The sequence below is a fragment of the Sesamum indicum genome, linkage group LG6 (assembly GCF_026168435.1).
Source record: "Sesamum indicum cultivar Baizhima isolate 11 linkage group LG6, ASM2616843v1, whole genome shotgun sequence".
Lineage (NCBI taxonomy): Eukaryota > Viridiplantae > Streptophyta > Magnoliopsida > Lamiales > Pedaliaceae > Sesamum > Sesamum indicum.
Genome location: NC_142662.1, coordinates 24,606,139 through 24,622,192, shown reverse-complemented (window position 1 = coordinate 24,622,192; position 16,054 = coordinate 24,606,139). Strand labels below are relative to the sequence as shown.

General features: G+C 31.9%; 1 protein-coding gene across 4 annotated transcripts; it reads left to right on the top strand.

The window, feature by feature from the left end:
• Positions 1-7,331: 7,331 nt before the first annotated feature.
• TOP6B (topoisomerase 6 subunit B) lies at positions 7,332-16,025 on the top strand. Of its 4 annotated transcripts, XM_088881529.1 has the most exons (20): positions 7,514-7,528; positions 7,683-7,735; positions 8,085-8,227; positions 8,364-8,461; positions 8,545-8,650; positions 8,791-8,925; positions 9,065-9,116; positions 9,302-9,366; positions 9,570-9,676; positions 9,779-9,881; positions 9,975-10,060; positions 10,144-10,340; positions 11,884-11,999; positions 12,155-12,240; positions 12,324-12,396; positions 14,091-14,182; positions 14,421-14,559; positions 14,632-14,726; positions 14,806-14,980; positions 15,489-16,025. In XM_088881529.1, the coding sequence occupies exons 5-20, from the start codon at positions 8,576-8,578 to the stop codon at positions 15,633-15,635; spliced, it is 1,743 nt and encodes a 580-aa protein (XP_088737655.1). In that variant the 5' UTR covers positions 7,514-7,528; positions 7,683-7,735; positions 8,085-8,227; positions 8,364-8,461; positions 8,545-8,575; the 3' UTR covers positions 15,636-16,025. The 4 variants fall into 4 exon arrangements, with proteins under 4 accessions (XP_020550485.1, XP_088737656.1, XP_011080248.1 ...); XM_020694826.2 differs by lacking the exon at positions 8,085-8,227 and having other exon boundaries at positions 7,332-7,528; XM_088881530.1 differs by lacking the exon at positions 8,085-8,227 and having other exon boundaries at positions 7,445-7,528; positions 7,683-7,740; positions 8,796-8,925.
• The last annotated feature ends 29 nt before the right edge of the window (positions 16,026-16,054 follow it).

Genomic DNA, 16,054 nt, shown 5'->3' with positions numbered 1-16,054 from the left:
AAATATTAAATTATTTAATTAATACATAAAAAAATTAGTTAATAGATTATAAATTTAAATTAAAAAATTACCACATTTGTATAAATTAATTGAAATTATTAAAATTAAAAGATTAGTCATCCTCTATTTTTATTTATAACTAAGTTTTACAAAAAAATAAAACGAAAAATATTTTTTGTATTTTATATAAATCTAATTAAAATTTATTTATTTATTTATTAAAAAATATTTTAATAAAACGGGGGTTAGAGTGGGCATGTCGGTGTAATTGGAAAAGAAAGGATAATTTTTTAAATAAATAATTTAAAATTTTAAAATACTTTTTTAATAAATAAATTTTATTTGTTGTATTAGTTTAATATAATTTATATAAAACACACAGATTATTTTTATTTTTAATTTTAATAAAGTTTAGTCATAAAAAAAAAGACATTTTTATCCTTGAAAAATTAATTTAAAGGTCGACCTAGTTAACAAGTGTACTTTTTTACTTTAAAAACTGTCGCTAGGTGATTTTTAAAATTTTTAAAAATTAAAAATAATTTATATATAAAAACAAGAAATAAAGAGGTGAAAATGTAATTATTCCTAATTTTTATTTGGAGCTACAACTTTAAGTGCATTTAGATTTGATTGGATCCGCTTGCGAATTGCGACAATGGATTTGACAAGCAATTATTGAACCCAATAAGTTAGGTCGGGCCATAAATGTACTTTTGTCCCCTATTATCAAAACATATATTAATTGTATGGATTTTTCAATACCAAAATTTATTTCTTATTCGATATCAATATCGCTAAAATTGAAAATAAATCAAATTATTCGATATTCATTATAAATATGTTCATAAAAGTATGTTTAAACATAATTTGTAAAGCTTAATAAATTAAATTTGAACAAATATTTTTACTCTACAAGTTTCCGAACTCGACTCGAGCCATTTTTTTTGTAAATGCATCAATGTTCTAAGCAATCAGTATAATATTCCAATATTCAGTATGCTAACATAACATTATTTTTCTAAATTAACCAACAATTCCAAAGCAAACAAAGGAACATTATAAAAATTAAATATTTATATCCGTGCGACTCCAATTCACAATTTTTTAATTGTGAGACCTCAACGACCCAAATTCAATTAGTAAGAAAAACAACAAAATATGCTAAAGAATTTGAGAAGTTCATTTTTAATTTAATAAAATTCGTTCGAACTCGATTTGATTAATAATTAAATTAATTTTAAACACATATTTTTGAATTCGATAATAATTTAAATAAGCTTCAACAGTATTTAATATATTTTTAACTCAACTCGACTTATTTATAGCCGGAAAGGGTCATTATTGTGGGGGTGGGTAAGCTGTGAATATGAATGGAGGGAGGTACAAGTTACAACATACTATTATGACAAGAAAAACATGTAACATGCCACAGAAAAACACGTCCACATGTATCCAGATATTTTATACACACAACACAACCGTTATCTCTACTCGACCAATCAACTCATGTACACATATGCACATGTTTCAATTTTTTAGGCTAAATTCCATTTTACTTGTAATTTACGAAATAGCTAAAAATTATTTTATTTTAAAATAAACTAAAAATCTCTTGATAAATTTAGCACGAAAAATTCCTTTGTGATAGAGATTGCCGCTGTGGCATGCTATTTTTACGTATATATAATAAATAATATTTTACACTTTAAAATATATTAAAGTAAAAATAAAAATATACAAAATAATATTTTAGATTAAAAGAAAAGAAAATTAATTTATCGGTTAATGTAAAAATTGACAATCTAATTAAGTTAGTTATTTTATTAATTGAAGGGCATTTTTTACTTCACAAAAAATTGATGCAGCGATACCATTAACCGTCATTTGTATGTGTGGAACAATTTTTCTTTTTATATTAGTATAAATTAATAGAAGGTGGGGTGCACGCTTTATTAAAAAAATCCAACGGTCATTAAAATAAGAAATAATATATAATAGAAATTATTCCCTTAAAGTTTGGTGTAATTACACATACATCCCCTGTGATTAAGAAAATTATATTTAGCGCTCCTGATATTTGCTTTTGTTAGTCAAAATTCAAAAAAATTACAGATAAAAAATTTAAAAAAAGAATCTATATTTACCTTCAATTGACTTATTATGATTTATTGAGGTCAGATAAATATTTTTATGACCAAATTACCCTCATATGTCTTCACACATTAATGCATGTGAGGAGGTATATCTTCACTATTATAAGGGTAGTTTAGTCGGAAAAAAAAAATTATTGGACCTGCAATAAGTTAATAATGAGTCAGTCGATGGTAAGTATCAAATTTTATTTATTTCTTATTAATATCAATAACTATGGTGAATTTAACGGAGGGACTTATTTGTAACCTCAAAAATAGGTAGATGTAATTTCCCAAACCACATAGAGTTTACATGTAATTACACAAAATCTTATGAAAGGAAAGTGTAATGATCCCCATATAATATGTAAAGGCATAACATTCAATTCATAAAAAAATTAACGTCATTAGTTATATCTAACTAATGAAGATAGCAAAGTGAACAATGTTCAAGAAATTAAAAAAAGAAAAAGAAAAACCAATTTTTAAAATATAAAAGAATTTTTAGTCAAATTTTTAAAACACACAACAATTTTATACAATTTAACCAATTTTTTTATGTCTTAATTGTTTGTCCAAATAAATCGACACGTTTTCAATTCAAAAATTCCCATGTCGATAGAATAGATAATGTGAGAGTGAAGACAAATGAACCGGCACCACACGCGTCTCATGATCTCATCATCGTATTTTATTATTACTACATTAAGCATCGATTTTTTATTGCAGCGAAATTTATTGTCTTAATTATTAATGTTAAATACACTTTGCCTCCTTCAACTATTTTTGAAATTGTCCAAAATAATAAGTATTTGCGTGAGTTTTGAAAAAATGCTTTTCAGTTTTTGACGTTATAAAAGTATTTTTAAAGTGTTTGAAATGCCAATTTTTATTTTTAAAACGGCTAAAAAAAATATATCGGAGTGCTTCTATCTGCTTGACAAATAAAAAATGAAATAACAAGCAAATAATAGTATAATTTAACACATACAAAACAAATTTTAATCAATTAAGTTTATTTTAAAAGTGATGTTTCTCCAAACACTATCCAATTTAGCTTTTATCTGTTTTAATTTTTTTCACAAATACTACCCTCTTTCAGTACTATTACGACTTTCAACTTTTTGTAAAAAGTTATTTCTCTAAAAATATAAATTTCTACAAACACTGTCCCCCCACCATTATCATTACAATCCTCATGACATAACAACTTACCTAATAAATAATTAGACATTGGTTTGACAATTAATTAATTATTTTTATCTAAATATATGAATTCAAATCTCATGGAAAATGTAAACTTCATCATACATTAATATTATAGAAAATTTGATTTTTTATGTTTTAGTGCTACGATAATTATTAAATTCAATAAATCAATAATAAGTTAATATATAGTCAACATGGTTTTTCTTTCAAATTTTTGCTAATTGAACAAATTCGATAAATTTTTCTGATAGGGACTCTATTTATTGAACGAAAACAAACGTTATGATTATTAGATTTAATGTCCTAAATCATAAAAAATTATGTGTAATTGTATCAAATTTCAGGAGAGAACGGCACAATTACACTTAAATTAAATAATAATATAGTGAATTTTGATTAGAGGGTGTATATAAGCTTTCAATTATTAATTAAAGGGTGCATATAAGCGCGAATTCTCGTTTTTTTTTCTCTTGCTTGTGGCCCCAATTAAGGGTGTAAATGAGTCGAGCTCGACCTTTTTTTGTGAGCTCGAGCTCGAGCTCAATTTAGGTGATATGGCTCGAATTCAAGCTCGAATCTTACCTAATGAGGTCAAGCTATTTTTTTTTTTATTATTATCATTATTAGATTAAATTACGGGAATCACCAAATTTTTATATAAATTTATATGTAATAAAATAGTTTGCACAATGCATACTATGTTATAAATATACCAAAATATAGTATGATATTTCAATTTATTGTTATAAATATAAAATAATAATTAATTTAATATAGTAATATAATTAGCAGAATATACCAAAAAATTATACTAAATAATTTAATATTATAGAAAAGTATCCGTTATCTTAAATAATGTAATTGAAATACATAAAAATATTTTATAGTTGAGATTAATATATGTTCACAATATGCAATGAATTTATATATTTATAATTGTTAGTATTATATTGATGTAATCATCATCTTACATTGTTGAACAATATAGTTAATCGGGCCATCAAAATTATTCAACCATCATTATTATTATCATTACTTTTTAGATTAATTTATAGAAATAACTAAATTTGAAAACAAAATTTATAATTATAAGTAACAAAATGAATTGCATAATGCGGGTAGTATGTATCTTGATATGAATATAAAACTAAAAAATAGATAAAAAAAAAATCATAAGTGAATTACTTATAAATTTAAAAAAAGTATAGCACAATACAAATATATATTAAAATATAATATAAAGTTTATATATGTCATATTAAATAATTATTTTATAAAAAATATTATAATTTATTAAGTTGTTCATTAAATTTATTTTTATATAAAAATTAAATAAATAAATAAAATTATCATAATTTTTTATTATCCAAAATAAAATATATGATATTAATTAATAATTATAATAAATAGTCAATTTTGAGTATAAAATTAATAAAGCATTAACCATGAAATTAAATATATCAAAAACTTAAAAATAAAAAAAATATATAAAAAAATAAAAAAAGTTCGTGAACTAATTGAATTCGAGTTCGAGTCGAGCTAAAAAATGAACCGACTTGCGAAATTCGCAAACTGTCTCGACTCGTCTGCCATCCCTACCCCCAATTATTTTTATGTGCAGGGTTTGGATTTGATGTGTACCGCCCATCGAACTCTTTTTTTTTTATTATCTTCGATCTGACGGATCACGTGGGCGGCTGGACTCCAGCCACTCAGCGGCCCAAAAAAAAGGGATTAGGGCCCAGGAGGTGAATAAGACAGGATTTTTCTTTAAATATATTTTTTTTAAAAAGGTTATAATTCTAACTAATTTAAATGTTTCTATATTGTTTTGATCTTTTAAAAATAAAATTTTATATAATTTTTTAGTATTTTATCTTTTTCCATAAGATTAAATTTAAAGACAAATTACATGATTTCTCCTTATATAATTACAAATACCTTATTGCCATTTGAAAATTTTATGGTACCCTCTTATATGTGATATAATTATGTAATTCTTTGAACGGAATACGATGATAATATCAACTTTATTCTTATAAAATTTTATTTAAAAAATATAAAAATCATGAAGTTGGATGGACATTATGGTTAAAAAAGAGAGTACAAAATTATTAATGTTTATTATAAAAAAATTTATTATTTTTTTGAAATATATAAAATTTTAAGCTCTTCTCAAAATATTTTTTATTTTACATATATATATATATGTTTAAAATCAATAATTTTAATGGTAGGTCTATAAATACTTAATAATAATTTATTATTAAATGATATGATGTAACATGATTCTATCCTAATGTCTTAAAGGGGTTGACTGCAACCTGCACTTGGTCTATTGTGGGTCCTGCGACTTTCGTCGTGCCCTAATCAGTATACTAGGGCCCATGTTTGCAGTATCAACGTTGTAATTTCTTACTTGGTAAATTGCATGTTCTGTATTTTAGAAAATTATGAAAAATCCTCCTATCTTATATTTATCAGCAAAAACATTTTATGTTATCTAAAATATAATAAAATACACCCTCTCCGTTAGAAAGTAATGGAGAATGGGTAGACGCGTGTTTTTTTGCTGCTTTTGAAGTTTTTTTTTTAAGTGGGCAAATGTTTTTTTGCTCTTTTGTTTGCTATTTTATTGTGCATATGTTTTAAACTAACAAATAATAATACAAAAATTCACTTTACAGATTCAAAATTTATACGGATGCAAATAGAAGTCCTTATAATATTATATATCATTAATTAAATTAAATTATTATTTAACTTAAATATAATTCAATATTTATGTATTTAAAACGAACATCAACACTATTAATGTAATTTAGCCTAATTTTAAAAACAATTATGTACCCTCATTGAGTTAACGGTAAGTGTAGTTGGCTCTTAACAATATCAAATTCTAAAATTTAAATTACTATTTTGACTTTAAGATAATTAACATATTATCTTTATTACTTATGGGCAATTTTAGAGGACAAAATGGTAATAGAGTTAGAAGCTAGTCCTAGTACTCTAAGAGCCATTGCACCTTTGAACTTAGCGGTGTTAATTGGTCAACTACATTTGCCGTTAATTGAGGGGTAAGAAAGCCATAGTTTTTTGAGTATAGGAATAATTATTATAATAAGCAAAATAGAAGGGGCAAAGTGTAATTTCCAGATATTGAATAATCACGTGCTCGGGACCAAATCTAAGGCCATGATTAACAGGGTGTATAATGGATGATATCCTAAACATACCAGGTAGTGGTGTGTTTACTAGCATTTTAGTCAGTCCGGTATTGAGTGGACTGGCCTGGCAATAGATCCAGATTTTTCGATGACTGTTAACTACAAAATTTCAGGTCTGATTAAAAGTCCAAAGGGGCTGGCCATTCATGATTGCTTTTTCTTCTCATTTATGCCCTCAACTTTTTTATGGGATTATCATCCTTACCCTCGTTACTGACTAAAATTACATCCTCTTTGGTGAGGTGCAATAAATACACATAACACAAATTTTAATGAGTGCAACAAGCTTCCTCACAGCTATAGTGGTCTTCTCCATTCCTCAGGTAATCTGTGCCGTCCTCTATGGTGTTGCTGTTCTTGGATTTTCTCTCATTAAAAACTTGCAAATGTGACAAGACATGAAATTTTGTCTTCCTTTGGGCCAATATAGTAATTTTCACAAATAATCTGCAACTTTGTCCATGCCTAATGAATACACATGGGTGATGGTCAGCCCAATAATAAAAGATTGTTACCAAATGCACAGTTTGACCCATTTATCACATATACCAAAGTAAACATGGCCTAAGAGGCCTAGAAATTATAGCCAGGGCCCAAGGCCCAGAGCATAGCATAACTGGGCCTTCTTAGCCCATTCCAGAGACCTTCAAACCAGCCCACAAGATGAACACGACTTTGTCAGCCAAATGTTAAAAGAGTAGCGATTTATGTTTCCACGTTGTCCTCAATAATCACGCGACTTCTGTAGGAGTTGACGGGATTGAGTGAATGGCGCGGGAGAAAATACTTCAAGAAATTCCCCACCGAGAAAACCCCTATAAGGGGGTTTTAAACAGTAGAGCACTGTGTAGGCGAAAATGGAAATACGAGGAAGCAGCGAGAGCCCGCCGGACACAAAGAAGTCAAAATCGAAAACGCCCAGAAAGTCTAAAGATGACCAACTTCTTAAACAGAGTAAGCTTTCTCAAATCCTAGCTCAAATGTGTATTTTCTTGTGGTCATTTTTTGGCAATATTTGTTTGTGTTCTGAAAATCTTTAGGTTGTATTTTTGTTATGGGGTTCCTTGGTTGTTTGTTGAAATCATCGCTGGATTTCTTATTTTGGCAGAATCTCCGGCGGAGTTCTTTGCGGATAACAAGAATATTGCTGGTTTCGACAATGTGAGGTTCATATGTCTGTTTGATTTATTTGTTTTTTTCTTTATGACGATTTGGGTTCCATGCTTCGTTTGATATTGGCATTAATGTTTACCCAACCCAATGGGGAAGTAATATCTTGTTTAAAAATTCAGTTTTCCATGGTTGATTGATGCAAAAATTAGTAGTCGTCATTTCCACCTCTTGATTGATGGATTGGTCTTCCAGAATGACCTAATAGTGATAAAAATTGTCTCTGACTTCGTACTGGTTTGGGAGGGGGTGTCTGGCTGACTTCGTACTGGTTTGGGAGGGGGTTTCTGGCGCTGATAGTGCGAGATTCAAATGGGTTGAAATAGTGGTTGGGTCCCAGTATTTCAGGTAGGGTGGAAACATGACCTGGATTGTGGCAAGGGAGGTGGTGGTAGAGGGTGGCGAAGATGGCATGCGCCAAAAGGGAAATTGAAGCTGCAGTTTGATCAAATTTTAACTGAAGAGAAACAACTGTTGAAAAGGGTACAATGCAATTTTACTTGGAGAAGAGGAGGCACTGTTGATGATGAATGCGTTAAGTTTGCAATGTAACATTTTATGGTAGGAATTTTTTGTTTGTAGGTTCCCTATTCATAATGAATCTTTCATGGTTTCTCAGCCAGGAAAATGTTTGTATACTACTGTTAGAGAGCTTGTTGAAAATGCACTTGATTCAGCAGAGTCAATCTCTGAACTTCCTGTCATAGAGATAACAATGTAAGTATCAGTGTGCATATCTTTCAGTTAGATCTTGATTTGGGATTTACTGCTGTTGACACGCATTTGGTTGATCTTTCTAGAGAAGAAATTGGGAGAAGCAAGTTCAACTCCATGATTGGTCTTGCTGACCATGAACGTGTTGACGCAGAGCTATATGATGATTTTGAGACAGCCAAGGCTCGTGAGGTGCATTTATTTTAACTTGAGTTCTCTGAATTTGATATGTTAGATTCCACAATGATGAGTGTAAAAAATGCTTATACAAGTTGGTAGGTCAGAAAGTGGTGGCCACTAGTGTTAAGGATTGTATAAATTCTTTTTTTTAGAAAAGACTTGCCAAGGAAGCTCGTCTTCAAGAAATTCAGGCAAAGAATGCTGCTCTTGGGAAGAAAGCCAAAGCACCAACATCAATGAAATCAATAAAGAGTCGTGAGGCCTCATATTACAGGGTCACTTGCAAGGTGCATATGACTCATTCCGACTATCCTTTGTCTATTATACAAGCCATTAGCTAATTTTTAGCAATTTATAGCTCCTGGACACAGAATAGTATAGCAGGCAATTCTCTTCTTAAATACTGTGATTTGGTCTTTGATGTAGGATAATGGAAGGGGAATGCCACATGATGATATCCCAAATATGTTTGGACGAGGTTTTGAATCTGATTCTGATAGTTTTTCTTATATCCTTAATTGATTCTCATAAATGGGTTATATTTATTGGGAAAGAATATCTGTCAAACTTGTTCAGAGTAGTATAAGAAACTGACATTTCTATTTTTATTGTTTCTATATTTTCTTTTTATATTTTGTGCTTCTAAAAGTAGCATGTGTGCAGTTCTTTCTGGAACTAAGTATGGCTTAAAACAGACGCGTGGAAAATTTGGACTTGGTGCAAAAATGGTACGTTCAACCATCTGGAAATAATTTGGGCAATGGGTGTAATACTTTTATAAGCATGATATCCTATATCTGTCCTAGCAGTGTGGCCATCTTTTCTGTGTTATATGATAATACTGTCATTTGGCAGCTTTAGGCTAATTTATGATATGTGAACACCTATATGGAGGTGGTAATACAATCCCACAGGAATTCCTCATGTGCAGGCTCTTATTTGGTCCAAGATGAGTACTGGACTGCCCATTGAGATCCTTTCATCAATGAAGGGCCAGAATTATTCATCATTTTGCAGACTAGATATAGATATCAATAAGTATGCAAATATACCCTCAGAACTTTATGGTAGAATCTTGTTGGATTTTGCTGGACATTGATTCCATGGAAAAGTGATGTTGTTGCAATTATTAATTTCCAGGAATATTCCTCACATCCATGTGCATGAAAAAAGAGAGAATGAGGAAAAATGGCACGGAGCTGAAATCCAGATAGTAATTGAGGGGAACTGGACAACCTATCGTGTACAATTCGTTAAATTAACTTTGACCTGAGCCTCAGTTTCCTGTTATTGTTGTGCTGGTTCCTTCTTTTATTCGTGTTCTTTGCTTCTACAGTCCAAAATATTACACTACATGCGTCAAATGGCTGTCATCACTCCATATGCACAATTCCTTTTCAAGTTTCTGTCAGAATCTCCAGAGTACATGCTCTCTCTCCCCTGTCTTCATTTTCTTACTATCTTATAGGGATAAAGTGGCAAAATTCGTTTCTTTATTTTTGCAGCAAAAATGTCACTGTGAGATTTGCTAGGAGGACTGATGTCATGCCTCCCGCTCCTCTTGAGACCAAGTATCATCCATCGGCAGTTGATTTGCTTTTGATAAAAAGACTTATTGCTGAGACTTCAAAGCAAAATCTTATGCAATTTCTTCAACATGAATTTGTGAACGTTGGGAAGTCCTATGCCGAGCGTTTAATTGGTAAGAATGCAACTGATTGTTATCTCTGAGAAGAACAGCGGATGTGACTTTTATCAAGGCTGTTGATAACATGAAAAGAAGTGTTCATGCTGCAATAGAGAGATAATTTTTTATGTTTTGATGCTATGTTCGGAAATAATTGAATGCCTTTTGGTGTTTTGTGGAGACTAGTGAAGTGTTACAAAGTTCTTGAGGAATAGCTCGGGATCATTGGACCAAGTGGAAATTATTTTCCATGTTAAAAAGTAATAATTTGGTACATCAGAATATCAGATCAAGTTGAAATTAACATCCATGTGAAAAAGGAATGAGTTTTAATACTTCCTATTGTATGGTTCTTTTTGGTGCAGCATCTTGTAATCGTTAAAAGCAATTCTGAAAAATAGCCATGGAACTAAAAGTGATAATTATCTAAGAAAGAGAAGCTCATGAAAGTATTAAGCCAAGTATTCTCTTGTGGGATTTGTTGTAGCTGGTTCAATTCATTTTATTGGAACACAATAAAATGGAAACTTCAAAATTCTTCACATGTGGCCCGTTGCATAATCTTTATTTTTTCATATCAGTTAAAGCATCAGATTCTGAGGCTAAACGATCTACTAGAAATGTCTACATGTGCACTTTAAACATTTTGTGAACTCCATATGGTATTGGAACTGAACAATCCTCCATGAGCATACAATTCATTTCCATTTTCAAGTTTTTGTTTGCCACAATGATCTTTCAGGCTACAATTCAAGTAGGAAACACAATGGACCACAACACTCTTTGGAGGGAAAGAGACTGCTTGAGAACCTCACAACGTTAAAGCTAGCACTTATTGAGCAATGCATCTGTTATCAATACCTCAAATCAATAATCTGTTCTCTTTTACTTCTAACTTCGGCCTGAAAATTATGATTGTTTCACAATTGAATAGAAAAAAATGAGCATGTACTCTTACTGAAGTATTATGCAGTGAATTGTGATCAGACTTCAACGGCTTGCCTCTTCCTAGTATAACTGATATGATGAAGTAGATGGTTTAAAATATTGATTAGTTGATATGTCAACTATCAACTCTGCTTACTATGCTAAATTGCAAACAAATAATCATCTCCAGAGGATTTAAGCAAAATGATATTTGCAAATTACTTACTGGATAGCACATTTATCAAGCTGATGATAAGAGAAGTCAACTGGTATGATGAAGTAGATGGTTCAAAATATTGATTAGTTGATATGTCAACTATCAACTCTGCTTACTATGCTAAATTGCAAACAAATAATCATCTCCAGAGGATTTAAGCAAAATGATATCTGCAAATTACTTACTGGATGGCACATTTATCAAGCTGATGATAAGAGAGACTTCTCATACAGTGATTGAATGTAAATATAAAGAGAATATATTTCTGCTTTATGAAAGTTTATATGCATAGCTTTAACCAGATGCAAGCATTACTTTGATATGTAAGAACTAGGAATATAAGATGTACATTGTTCGATCCTATCTGTATTTGTTAAAGAAGTTCCTATTGACTGCAAAGTGGGTGTTTTATAGGGGAAATGGGTCCAGATTTTGGCCCAAAAATGCCTGTTAAATCTCTGACCTCTCAGCAAATAGTTCGCATCCATCAGTTGTTCCGTCAAGCTAAGTTTGACGATCCCAGTGGTGATGTGAGTCTACAGTTTGCATACTAACCCCCTATCTTATTTGCTTTCCATGTCAATTGTTTAACGATCTTTGTCAATTTCCTTGTGTCTAGCCTTGATTCCTGATTTATTTACTGCATTCATATTAAACTTATGCATTAACTGTGATCCGCTGGCAGTGCCTGAGTCCAGCTGGAGAATACAATCTACGTTTAGGGATTATAAAGGAGCTGCATCCAGATATGGTTGCTACTTATTCAGGAAGGTTCATAATCATTAAGCCTCCTTTGCCTATATTTTTGTACTTTTCAGTTGAGATATAATTTTATTTTTGAATTGGTTATGCAGTGCTCAAGTGTTTGAAGGCCACCCTTTCATTGTGGAAGCAGGACTTAGTTTGGGTGGAAAAGATGTTAAACAAGTGAGTTGTCGCTATTCTCTGTACAGTTTGCAATTTGGAAAGAAGATACTTCTAACTCATTCATGCTCAATGCCTTCCAATTCTATTCTGTGTTTCTTTCTTTCTGTACTGCTCAACCTAAGTTTGGAATGTTGAGCACTGATGATGGGCATGCTAACTGGTAGTAGTATCGGGTTGAAATTGGACATTCTAGGTTGGACTGTGTTTGTACTGTGGCAGATTACATTCAATCTCTGGTGTAGATTATACTGGCTAGTAACTTTGCTATACCTTGTCTTGCTCGCGATGATTCTCTGTTCTGTATTGCAAATATGGGTGGTTGCTTTTCTTTGTTAGGAAAGCAAGGAAGTGTGAATAGTATCATGATAAAGTTTGGGCGAGGACAGCTTGACGGGGGAGTTGGACTGCTGATTACTGGTTAAAGTGTGTCCAAATACAAATGAATTTGTTGTCTGATTTTGAAGTATGGTACTGGCAACTTAGTGATTATTGTAACTTAGTATGAGCCATGACCAAATGCAAGTCCTGGGCATGCTCATTGGCTGATTGTTCACTGATGTAGGATATGACGATTTTAAAGTTACATAAAAAGTTTTTGACCTTGTAGAGCGAGGACACAACTAGTTAGTTACTGGAAAAGCCAGCCAAATTGGTAGATTTAGTTAAAACAGGATGGTTCAACTTGGTCCACTGGTTTTATGCAGAAGAAATCCAATTATGAAACTGAGCCAGCTACAGGTCGCAGTTCACCGTGTTCAATATTTTGGTCCAGTGCTGGGCATGGTCACTTTTGACAAATATTGTTGCCCCTGATATATTATTTGTGGTTTTTCTTTCTTGCCAAATGTTCACGCTCTTTCGAAATATCTCAATCTTATATTTCTTTTGGGTAGTACCACTGACCAGTCTATGGAGCGGTAGAGTAATATTCCTGGAAAAGGAACTCATAATCGATGCATCTTCTCCTTGTCAATGATTATTGAAACATTGTGTTTGAATCTTATGTCTTTTCATCAAATTATTTGAAGGCATTATGCACCCATGATATGAGCAATTTGGTGAGCATGCTTCAGCAGCTCAGATCAATAATGCCTATAGCTGATAATGCAAGCGGTCTCAATACATTTAACTGAAACAATTGTGATGCTATTATTTGAGAGTAAGCAATTGTAATTTTGAAATTATAGATTTTCAATGAAGGAAATTCACTTATAACTTTTAGCATCTGATTATCGTATCAATTGCTTTTGCTTTCTTTCTGCTGACGTATTCCGTTCTCAATGTCTGGAGATTGGATAATCATTGAACATTATTTATTCCAAGTTATCCCAAGTTTGTTGCATTTTCTTACACTTATAGAAAACCTTCTTTTTCACTTCTCCACAACTCATTAAGGAGACAAAATTCTGAATAAGGCGCCCATTATTCTGGTTCATGTCTTCTGTTACTTTTGTGTAGCCGAGAATTATATTTATTTTCCACAATTTTCTTATATAATGGTATGGTTTTTGGATCATTTTCCTCATTGGGGTACATTATATACGTAATATATAATTTATTTACACTACTTCGTGCATTTTACTTTTGGCATAAGGGCAGTGGTGTCTTTAGTCTAACTAGTTATAAAACATTGCATTCCTGTTTGCTGTTCATCCAGTACCTGACTTTGAATTTTATTTGTGGGCTGAACATAGGGGCTAAATATTTTCCGATTTGCTAACCGGATTCCACTTCTGTTCGAGCAAGGTGCTGATGTTGTCACCAGGACTGCTGTGAAGAGAATTAAGTGAGAGACACACTATTTCATCTGCTATAACCAATTATATTCAGACTAATAGTCATGAAGTATTCTGTGTAACATAATGAAACTTCTCATATTCCAATACTATTCCTTTTGAAATCACACAGAAAGACCATGCGTTTTTGAGTAACTTTCAGTCTTTTCTGTGCAATTTAGCAATTGCTTGTTGCGCGTATAGAGTTGCTAATCGGAAATATTCAGTTAAAAAGTCGTCAATTTTCAGTTGGAACAGTTACAAGATCAACCAAACGCAAGACAAGATTGGTGTCTTTGTGAGCATTGTAAGCACCAAAATTCCTTTTAAAGGAACTGGAAAAGAGTACATTGGTGATGACATCAGTGAAATAGCTTCTGCTGTCAAGGTATGGATATATGCAGAATTTCCTTCCAATATATGGCAATTCTTGGTAGCCTGAAAGAAATTTCTTCTCCAGACAGCTATTCAGCAGTGCTGTGTCCAGCTAAAATCAAAAATAGTGAAAAGAATACAGGCTCGTGAGCAGCAAGAGAGAAAGCGAAGTTTGAACAAGTAAGCCAATCTCTATTGCATCAGATGTGATATGACCTACATGAAGATGAAAATAAACTAAACTTTTACCATCTTGTAGGTACATTCCTAATGCCACTGGTGCTATTTATGAGATATTAAAAGAGATGTCACGCTCGCATGCTTCAAAGAAAAGACGTTCTGAAGATAAAGATGCAGAATTACTAAAAAAAGTTTCGGACCAGATAGTGACAGAAGAAACGTTGCGCGAAAAGCTTGCTCAACATGTGGAACAGGTCAGAAGTTGTTTCTGTGTTCTTGTTGAGAATTTGATCCATCAATAAGTTTTTTTTTCGGTATTGTTACAACCACCACCAAGTTATCCTTGATTATATATGCACACTAGGGAAAGACAAGTTCAATGTTATCCAACTCCAATTCGAGTAGGATTGACTGGTGGACTTGCCTGTATTTTATAGCTTGAAGCCGATACTGCAACTCCGGACCTCTCTTTCACTTTGAAGGAATAACCTTGGAGATTTGTACCTTATGCTTCTTTGTTACCAGATATCCTTGACCCTTTGCCCCCTTTTGACTTCTGCTCATGACTATTGTCACTTTTAGAAAGTGGAGGAATTTCAAATATGAGACGGAGGAGACCTGCAATTGCCTTTTGCTGCCATTGTTCACTATTCTCACAAAATATGGACGCCTTTTTCATACATTGTTGGCTCATCCTTTTGGTTTGACACGTTTGCTGTTTAAGAATCATTATGGAATGTCTTGTGTAAAATATCAATGCAGGTTGACTATGAGATGGCACTGGAATATGCAACACAGACTGGTGTAAATGAGGAACCCAGAGAAGACATATACATTCCACCACTGCAAGCTGAATATAATTTCACTGAGTTTCACAGCCCCGTGTTCGTCTTCAGGCTTGTCCATTAGGTATTATCAGACATTTGAACTATTATTTTGCCATCGCTTTGTTTCATACACGATGAAAGATAGGAGGGCCGAGAGGAGAATATGCGAATGCATTACCAGTTTAAAAGGATATTCGTCTTACATCAACAGGAGGTCCAATACTGTATTTGCCCAGCTTGTTTTCCGTCTTTATATTTCGGGCAATGAAATTCTGCCCAGTCCACGATCACACTTGTCTCTATATGATTGGAGGACGGTGAAAATGCCCATGAATTGTACATTGCTAGTCCTATTCCTTGATTTTAGTTTGACAAAGAAGTTGATATAGCTACTGAAAGTCGCAATATTAACAAGGTGTGTAATTGTACTTGTTTATCCTTTGGGTATAGAAAACCTCCGAGCTTTTTTCCATGGAACGATCAAGTTTATGCTCTCTTTTC

What these genes read in the sequence shown, in the direction of transcription:
- TOP6B (XM_020694826.2), top strand. Translation starts at nt 7,432, where the DNA reads ATGGAAATACGAGGAAGCAGCGAGAGCCCGCCGGACACAAAGAAGTCA. An exon ending in CTAGATATAGATATCAATAA is followed by an intron (nt 9,677 to 9,778) that starts GTATGCAAATAT and finishes ATTAATTTCCAG; the next exon opens with GAATATTCCTCACATCCATG. An exon ending in GGAACTGGACAACCTATCGT is followed by an intron (nt 9,882 to 9,974) that starts GTACAATTCGTT and finishes TTGCTTCTACAG; the next exon opens with TCCAAAATATTACACTACAT.